The following is a 9,774-nucleotide window of genomic DNA, read 5'->3' on the forward strand; positions in this document are numbered from 1 at the left end:
AAGAGCGGAAGCACTGGGAACTTCTCTCCCCTGCTCCAGTTTCCCCGAGGGTGGGGTGTATGTGTGCTTCCTTCTTGCAAAGTGGAAGGAGCTGCCCAGTGAAAAGAGCTGAGAGCTGCTGCAGTTTGCTTTAAATCGCAACATGTCTGTTGGAGGCTTGAACGATCGGTGGAGGGGGCGTGGCCATGGGGAGGACTCAATGCTATCAGATCAATAGGAGAGAGAGGGACGGGGAGAGAAGGCTCCTCCCCCTCTGCCCTGATAAGCGTTTTCTACGCAGCCGCAGTGAACTCTGTTTTACTTTTTGGCTGTTTTTTAACTCCCCTCTCTATATTTTAAAGTTTTTAGATTTTTCTGCACACCTAGGAAGTAACTGACGTGTGCAGGATAATCTCTTTCCCCCCCATGCGCCCCCGGAGCGCTGATTTAGCGATCCGCACAGAGAGGGGATGCTTGGCTATTAGTATATAGATAATAATACCTATGGGGAGTGTTTTTATCACTTTATAGGTTGCACTGTGTTAATTGTAACTCTGACAGCAATCAGTCTTCAAACAGTATACTCTCCCCTCCCTTCCCCTCCCCAGTTATGGAGGTTGGCATGCATGGACACCACTAAAACTGTACCACAACCATTCAGATTTTGTTTTGGGTTGCTGTGGTAGCAGGTCAGGAGGATCTGACAGTGTAGGCAGCAAGTGGCTAGAAGCAAGCTAGAGATGGTCATTTGGTGGTGCAAGTTTGTGTGTACTTTCTCTCCCCTCCTCCCTCCCTCCCTCCCTCCCTCTGAACAGACAGAGGACATGGGTTGAAACAATAAGAAACTGGGATTATTAGCACAAAGAACATGGAACTGCAGTGAAAGGTTAGACTGAAAGAAGATTAATGGCCCAAAGTCACCCAGCAGGCTTCCATGGCAGAGAGGGGATCTGAACCTGTGACCAGTGTTCCCTCTAAGCTGAGTTAGTGTGAGCTAGCTCTATTTTTGAGCCTCTGGCTCACACAGTTTTGTCTTGTCTCAGGAAGGATGGATCCAGAGCAAACCAATTTATGTAGTAGCCAAATAACTCACTCACAACATTAATGCCAGTAGCTCACAAAGTAGAATTTTTGCTCACAGGACTCCACAGCTTGCCTGTGACTCCCAGATCCTAGTGCAAAACAAACCACAGTACCAATATACTTCATGAAATCAGCATGAACAAGGGATTTCTGTTCTCTTCACTATCAATTCACACAGAGTGGTTTACACGATTAGAGTGAATGTATAAAAGTCAATGGAGGAGGCCCATTTTTGCTGCTGAACTGGAATTCTTGCTTGTCACAAGGAGGTCAGAATGTTTATTTTATTGAAAAATGGGTAATGTGGTATTGTTTAGTGAAAAAAAGTCACGTCTAGATGGTGTTTGACTGGGTTTTGTTCTTTCATGTCATTCCAGGAGCTCCATCACTACCGTTTACATTGAGGTCCTTCCTCCAAACAATCAGAGCCCTCCTCGCTTCCCCCAGCTGATGTACAGTCTCGAAATCAGTGAGGCTATGAGAATTGGTGCCATTTTGCTAAATTTGCAGGTACAGAATGCTTCAATGTAAGCATTTACAGAGCTCTTTTTGCTTACGAACGCTTAAGATCACTGAACTCTTTCCATCTTCCTTTGTCTGTAGAACCCCTTGTATGTTGCCACCAACCCTGTGCATCACAGAGGATTGTGAGGAGCCTTATAGAGTACACTTCAAGTACACATCAGATGCCAGCCAGGTTTCTAGGACCTCATCACTGAGACAGCCAAACAAACTCTGCACATTAGAATACTGCCAACCTTCTCTGGTTACACGTTACAGAGGACAGTAGTGATGGACAAGCTGTCTTTCAGGAAGACTCACCCACCCTTATATATCTTCTCATTGAGGCCCCCCAACAAGCTTCTGATGAAACCCAGGGTTCTGCATGCAATACAGAGTGAAAACCATTGCCACACCAATCCTTTTCAGTCATTACATTTTTGGTGTTACTATTTATTTATTTAATTGGATTTTTCAACTGCCCTCCCCTGGCAAGCCAGGCTCAGAGCAGTGTACAACATAATCAATTAAGAACGGATTAAAACCAGTAACAAACAGAAAGCAAGTGGAGATGGTGCAAGAAAACCCAGTAATGCTGCTATCTCATGGGGTTTACATTGTGCCAGGATGAAACCATCGCTGTCCTTAACCAAATGCCTGGCAGAGCATCTCTGCCATGCAGGCTCTGTGGAACTGTAACAAGTCCCTCAGGGCATGGATGTTGTTTGGCAGAGAATTCCACCAGGTTGGAGCCAGGGCAGAGAAAGCCCTGGCCCTGGCTCTGGTTGAGGACAGCTGGATGCCTCTCGGGTCGGGGACTGCCAATAGATTTTGATCAGCAGAGCAGAGAGGCAGTCCTGAAGGTGCATACATCCCTGGTCATTTAATGCCTTGAAAGTCAATACCAGAACCTTGAACCTCAGCCAGTACTACACCGGACGTCAGTGCAGCTCACACAGCACAGGGTGGGTATGTGCTGTGCACAGTGTCCCTGTAAGGACCCACACCTCTGCATTCTGTACCAGTTGGAGTTTCTGGGTCAGCCTCAAGGGTAGGCCCACTACTACTTTGTGTAGTAGGAAAGCATACTATCTGTGATCCTCACAATAGGTACAATCAGCATCTTGTATGAATAGGGCAACGTATACATTTTCAAGTTTTGACATGGATGAGTGTGTGCTCACAACAAATCTGGGCTTGCTATTGTGTATACTGAGGCTGGAAATTGCTCATTTCACTGTTAACATAAAACGGTACATTGAGAAGACTGGGCACAGGACTCTTTACCAGTAAATAATGTGAGAGTACCAAAAACGTAATGACTGAATATGCCTGCAATGTCTCATGTGAAATATGTTCATTTATTAAGCATAGCAAATTTTATGATAAAGATGTTTTAGATCTTCATGTGTAGCTGTGTTAAAGCAGTAAGAAAGGAATTTAGAATAATGAATAGTCTTCAGTGTTTTTGAGTGGAAGTCCTATAGATCTGAGAGAAGAGTACAGTTGTTATGCTGTTGAGCTATCTATCACATTGTTTATCTCACCCTGTAAAAAGTTCTGGGTAGTGTACGTGTTTCTCCCTTCCATCTGTTCACCCAGTTGAGGTCCCCAATAAAATTACAATATTTTTAAAATTTATTATTTAGTATTAAATTGCAGTGTTCACCTGCTGATGGAAGACCATGATAGAAGGAGACAAGCAATTCTCCCTAGGGAGCAAATTCTGTAATTATGGCACCACAACTGAGAACTGGGTTGCCACCAACCTAACCTCAGATGATAGGTCCACCCAAATCGGGGCTTCTAATGGTTGAATAGTTCATACAGGGATAGGTGATCCCAGGACTTTGGGGCGGGGGGGGGGGGATGTCCCTGAAGTCTCAAGAGGGAAATGAAGCTTTCAATCTGTATACTGAATACTCATGAACTTTTAAATATTTTTAAAAGAATTTTGTCAAAGAGGTTCCGAAACTCCAGTCCAGTGCACTCCCCCAGAACAAAAGCCCTGGGTGACCCTTAGAGTGTTTATAAAGGTTTGAATTGAGCCTGGAAGCAAATTGGGAGCCAGTGTAAGTAGAACAGGATTGGAATGATATAGTCTGTGTAACCCACTCTAGTCAGCATTCTGGCTGCAGCATTTTGTTCCAGTTGTATCTTCCAAACACTCTTTGTTGGCAGGCCCATGTAAATTGCATTGCAGTAGTTCATTCTAGATGTTACCAGGGCATGCATCAGTGCAGCAAGATATTTTTGGCCCAGGACAGCCTGCAGCTGGCTCACTTGCCAAAACTGATAAAAAGCTCTCCTGGCCACCACCACCACCTGCTTATCCAATAGGAGCCCTAGGTCCAGAAGCACCCCCAAACTAAGGACTGGATCCTTTTTGTGGAAGTACAACCCCATTCAGACCAGAAGACACCTCAGTTCCTGAGTTATTTTTCCTCCCACCAGTAGCACCTCCATTTTGTGCAATTAAGTTCAGTTATTAGACTTCATCCATCCCCAAATTGCCTGTAGACAGTGGTTCATGGTTTCCACAGCCTCCCAGGGATTCACTGGAATAGAGCTAAGTATCATTTGCTTATTAGTGACAATCTAGCCCAAATCTCCAGTTATTCTCTGGTTATTCTTACAAGCACATGAGGTTGGCTAGCTTGAGAGCTTCATAGCAAACTGGGGATTTACATCTTGGTCTCTTCAGTCCTGGTATGAAAGTCTAGCCCACTACATTATACTGGCTCTAGCTTTCAGTATCACTAGTACATACACATAGTATACACTGAGTTGCTAGTCTCACTATTAGAGAGATTTGGTCTGCTTTAAGAGATAAGTCTTTTGTTCTGCTTCTCAGCTGTAACTTCCAAAAGGGATTTCCATGTAATGATTATTACAAGGGTTTGTCAATCTTGTTTCAGGACTTGGAAGTGCTTTTTCAGTTGTCCTTAGCATTGCGGTGCAAATGTATACGATGCTTTTAGGTCTACTAGTCACTACCACTGACTCTGATCAGCACAGGGATTAAAGATGCCAGATATTTCTCAGCAAACCAGTTTGGCAGACAAATTTACCTTGTTCAACTGTGAGCTGATAAGGGATATTTTTTTTATTGCTTTGAGCAACTTGAACAGCTGCCAGACACTAGGTTTATAGGTGCCTGTTGGTGAGAATTCGACTCAAAGCTGATGGGGGATCCACCCCATCCTCTCAACAAAAAGATACACAGTTATGTTTCAGAAGTGGGCTCTGCCATCCCCTCCACGCTAGGTGCTGAATTAACAGGTGTTGAAGCATTTTGATTTCTGCATTGCAAAAGAATGGAGACAGATGTGGTGCTTTTAATCTCTTCATTAGGAAGAGGTAAAAGAGCTTTTTTCTCAATTTTCGTTGCAGCCTAAACTGACTGCTTAGGATGGGGGGGGGGGAGGGGAAAGAAAGGGAATCAGCTTGACCTAATTCATTGCATCTCAGCAAATATAGGAGGCAGAAAAGATTCTAGTGAGAAATCAAAAGAACCTGACTTTATCAACTGAGAGTTGGCTCCTGATAGCCCCTTAAAAAACGTTGCTGGATACAGAGCAACATTTCCCCACCAGGAGATCAGAAGCCAACTCTCATTAGCAGCAAGTCAGCTGCTGGTGGCTGCAAGTAGCCTGTTCCTGCAGTGCACACAAACAGGTTGAGAACAACTGAGCAGTGCATCAGTTAGTTGATCGCCTGATCACTGATGGCAAACCGGAAGTGAGCTGAACTGGCAGGTGTTCAGACATGCCTATTAGGGATGCTATCCGATTATTGGCAGGCAGATGTTAAAAGAGTGGTGGTTATCCCCATCACGGTGGTGCCAGGATATGGTGAACCTGTTGCATATAAAAGACACTGGCCTTTTATGCATGCACATCTTCCTGCAGGTTTTCCTAACAGTAAGCCTCTAAGCTTGACTTCGGACTCCATTCCCGCCTTATGCAGCATTCTATTTCCTCCAGTGCATTCATTCTGCAGCTACCAACCCCTCCCCCCCAAAAAAAAAAACAAAAAACAAAACCAGTAAAAAAACGGAAGTGCACTTGTGATGTGGGGGGGGGGGTGATGTCCAAAGTTTTTTTAAAAAAACAATGCAGTTGCTCTATGCCAGCTGTGCAGTAGTGTCCAGCAAGCACCTTCGATTTCAATAGGCCAGAGACTTCTATTTTTGCACCTTTATTAAGTTCAGTTTATCATTTTCATACTAAGAGCCATACAGAATTAATAAGAATATGATCATTTTTACAGCCTTTGTGTTTACCCCTTCCTCCGTGACAGATTACCTTAGATTTCCTCCTGCCCGTCCCTGTCCTTCCTTCATAGGCCACTCCCCCACCCACATTTTAATTTTTTCCCAAGCAGCATGAGTCTAGCAATATGAGACCATCACTAATCTCATGCCACTTGTAAAAAAAAATACTCCCCACCAGTGTTCCCTCTAAGCTGACAAGATATGCATTACATAAAGCTCCATGCAGAAGCAACCATAGAAAGCAAGAAGAGCAAACCAGAGCTCCCTGCACGCACAGTGAGCCTGGCCGGACTGACCTCTCCTGCCACCCGGTTTAAACCAGGTGGCGGGAGGAGGGAGTGCAGAACCTCATCATACCTGTAATGAATGTTTGTGGGGGTTTTTTACATTTGGAGAGTATCCTGTACAAACAGTGATTTATAGTCCACGTAATGCATATTCTCTTCATCAGGAAGAAAAATTGAAAGCAAGATGCACGTCTAAATAGCAAGCAGCAAACAGGAATGGCAGTGTTCAGTTCTAGCACAGGTGTACACTTGTGAGTTACAGACAGGACCAAGTAAGTTTTTGTACCATAGAAAGAAGTCAGCATGTCTTGCTAGTTTTCTGGTTGCTGCAACCTGCCTGTCACTTTAAGCTACTTAAACCCCTGAGTCTGATACATTCATAACTTTGTAAAATAATTTGATATCTGTCAGTGTAGACGTTTTAGGAAGGCAATAACCTTATTTAATGATTTATTAATGGTAGAGCTGAGATAGTCATGTTTGAACCACACTGAAAACTACTAGGAACACAAAGTTAAACATTTTACAATTTTTTTATTCCAATGGGAGAATCATAAGCACATGTTTAGTTCTCCCACTGAAATCAAAGGGACTTAAACATACTTAAATTTGGCTGGATTGTTCCCCATGTTTTAAAAACCTATATAATTTTTTCCAACAGTTTCCAGATAGTACATCCCATTTAATTAGTTACATTTTCCAGTAACTTCTTCATCCTTTTGAGGTATATTATAGTCCAATATGATTTTTTTAATACCACATATTTTAAGAAGCATCCAAAATGAGAGCAAGATTTAAACACTGCTATTGTACTTATTTTAAGATATACCGTTATAAATAATGCCTACTGAGTGAGTTTGAAAATAAACTGGAGACTTAATCGCTTGCTGAAAGACTCTGTATTACCTCATGTTCTGTCAGTCATTCTTGATTAAAGCTTAAGTATGCAAATATTCTAATTTCCTGAAATTCCAATAAGCAATTATCATGCTCATGAGAGCACACTCTCCATGCAGCCAAAATACAGCCATTCTCTGGAGGGGATGAAACATATACTATCAGCTGATCTAGAGTCAAAGCTGTCACATCTTTAATTGTTATGAATGAGCTGATTAGCATTTAAAATGTGCTGTCCATCACAATTGATCCCCCCCCCATCCTGATAATAAAAAGAGAGGCTGTAACAATCTAGAGCATGACACTGGTTTGTGTTATTCTTCTGAAGGCAACTGATCGAGAGGGTGACCCTATAACGTATGTCATCCAGAATGGAGATCCCCAGCAAGTATTTAACCTTTCTCGAACGTAAGTAGTACAATGCATATGACTGTATTTCTGACTTTCAATTGAATATGCAGATTGTGTGCAAATAAGGCAGCTTCTAATCAGAACTGTTCAGCTGTTTGTAGTTGAGCTCTCAGACACTAATGAGACTTCTGTGAATGGTACTGAACTTTGAAATTGTACACCCAAGGCCATTTATTTATTTTAAATGTCTGACTAGGTAAAACCCACTGAGATGGAAATGTCCATTATAAGAGTGACCTGGGATTAATTAGAAGCCTTTAGACTTGCCAGCTTTCTGCTAATGACAAGTAACATTTTTCAAACTTACAATTCCTTGTCCTGAAAATAAAATGTATTTCCCTTTTCATTAAAGGGAGGCCTTTTAGGGTCATTGTTTGAATTCACCACCAGACATTCCAGGCATTACTAACCAAGAAAGCTTTTAGCTGTATCCTAAATTGATGCCACCTTAATTAGTATAAAAAAAAGTCATAGAACATTGAAAGCACATGTCCCAGAAATAGTGCACACCTTCTTTCCTTTTAAGAAACTGTCATTTGCAAAGCTATTATTTGCCTGAATATTAATTATAGTAAAGGGGAAAGGAAGGATAAATTGAGGACTTTTCTTTTGAAATAAAATGGGAAAAGTACGGCAAGGCTTATCATTATGTTCTCATACCTCAAGAGCAGTTAAGCAAAAATCTGCATTTATTTGTCACCGCGAAAACTGGTATAAGAGACCAGATATTATAAACAAAGAATGACAAAGTAATCTATCGTGTTTAATTTTCAAAACAGATACTATAGTTCTCCCAGTTGAGACAATTATTCTCCGCCCACTTTCTGTCCCATTCACTCCTATTTCCTTGTTTCAATAGGAAAGGAAAAGTGTTAGTAGCTGAATAGTAAACTCTTGCAGAAGCCAGTTGAGGAGTTCCTGAAGTATACGCACAGCCACTCAATAGGACAAATAACCCCCCTGGGCAGTTTTATGTAGGGTTGCCAAGTTGTTGCAGTTGCCGCAGCGGGGGACTCCCGGGTGGTGACTGGAGCACGCGTGAAGCACGCACACGCCGCACGCACGTCACCCGGGAGTGACGTTAGGACGCCGGGGACACTGGGGGCGGGGCCACGACCCTTGGAGGGAAAACCATAGAGTTTTCCCTCCGATGGTTGTGGCCCCGCCCCCAACATGCTCGGCATCCTAACGTCACTTCCTGGTGACGCACACATCGGGGCGGGGTTCTCCCCGGGGCCCGATCCGCCACCGCCGGGGAATGGGCCTCTGCGGCGGGGGTTTCCCTGCCCCCCGGGGGGACTTGGCAGCCTTAGTTTTATGCCAGGAAAATAGTGCCAAGCAGAAGGCTGAAACGTCTCCTCCTCTTGTACTTTGGTCCATATCCTAATTGGGACTGTGGTGGAACAGTCCTGCTCTGGCCTGTAGGCCCTGTTCCACCCTGCTCTCTAATGTTTTCTGAACTCAGTCTCAGTCTTAGATCCTCACCAGTCCGGCTTCCGCCCAGGTCACGGGACCGAGACGGTTTTGGTCGCTCTAACTGACGATCTCCGGAGACATCTGGATCAAGGCGGTGTGGCCGCACTGGTGTTGCTAGATCTGTCGGCAGCGTTTGACACTGTCGACCACCAATTGTTGACCCATCGCCTTGCCGACGTAGGGATTCAGGGGCTTGCCCTTCAATGGTTTGCCTCTTTCCTCTGCAAGGTCGGGGACAAAGGGTGGCTTTCGGGGACCGGCGCTCCCGCAGGTACCCCATTGAGTGTGGGGTGCCACAGGGGGCTGTGCTGTCCCCGATGCTATTTAACATCTATATGCGCCCCCTTGCCCAGATTATCCAGAGTTATGGGCTGGGGTGTCACCAATATGCAGATGACACCCAGCTCTATCTGATGTTGGGCGGCCGATCGGGCTCGGGCCCCGATGACCTATATCGGGCACTTGAGGCCGTGGCTGGTTGGCTCCGACTGAGTCGATTGAAACTAAACCCGGCGAAGACGGAGGTCCTGGGCCTGAGTCAGACCGGGACAGGAGTGGGGTTTCCTCTCCCGACCTTCGATGGGGTGCCTTTGGTGCCTACATCGGGAGTTTGGAGTTTGGGGGTCCACCTGGACTCTGCCTTAACGATGGAGGCCCAGGTGGCAGCCACTGTCAAGTCCGCCTTTTTCCATCTTCGGCGGGCGAATCCATGCGACGGTCACCTCGAGGCTAGACCACTGTAATGCTCTCTACATGGGGCTGCCTTTGTCGCAGATCCGGAGGCTGCAGCTGGTGCAGAATGCTGCGGCCAGGCTGTTAATGGGTCTCTCTAGAAGGGACCATGTTCAGCCTGTGCTGAAAGCG

The 9,774-nt window shown here is 44.7% G+C and overlaps 1 protein-coding gene across 1 annotated transcript in view; it reads left to right on the forward strand.

Annotated features, from left to right (window-relative positions):
• The window catches only part of LOC107116036 (protocadherin-15-like), a 456,694-nt gene that overhangs the window by 187,428 nt on the left and 259,492 nt on the right, over nucleotides 1-9,774 (forward strand). The window contains exons 9-10 of the mRNA XM_015417887.1: nucleotides 1,440-1,572; nucleotides 7,352-7,431. Of these exons, the coding sequence (XP_015273373.1) occupies nucleotides 1,440-1,572; nucleotides 7,352-7,431 (213 nt within the window). The remainder of the gene's footprint in view (nucleotides 1-1,439; nucleotides 1,573-7,351; nucleotides 7,432-9,774) is intronic.

This window comes from Gekko japonicus, unplaced genomic scaffold (assembly GCF_001447785.1).
Source record: "Gekko japonicus isolate JY-2015 unplaced genomic scaffold, Gekko_japonicus_V1.1 scaffold528, whole genome shotgun sequence".
Taxonomy (NCBI): domain Eukaryota; kingdom Metazoa; phylum Chordata; class Lepidosauria; order Squamata; family Gekkonidae; genus Gekko; species Gekko japonicus.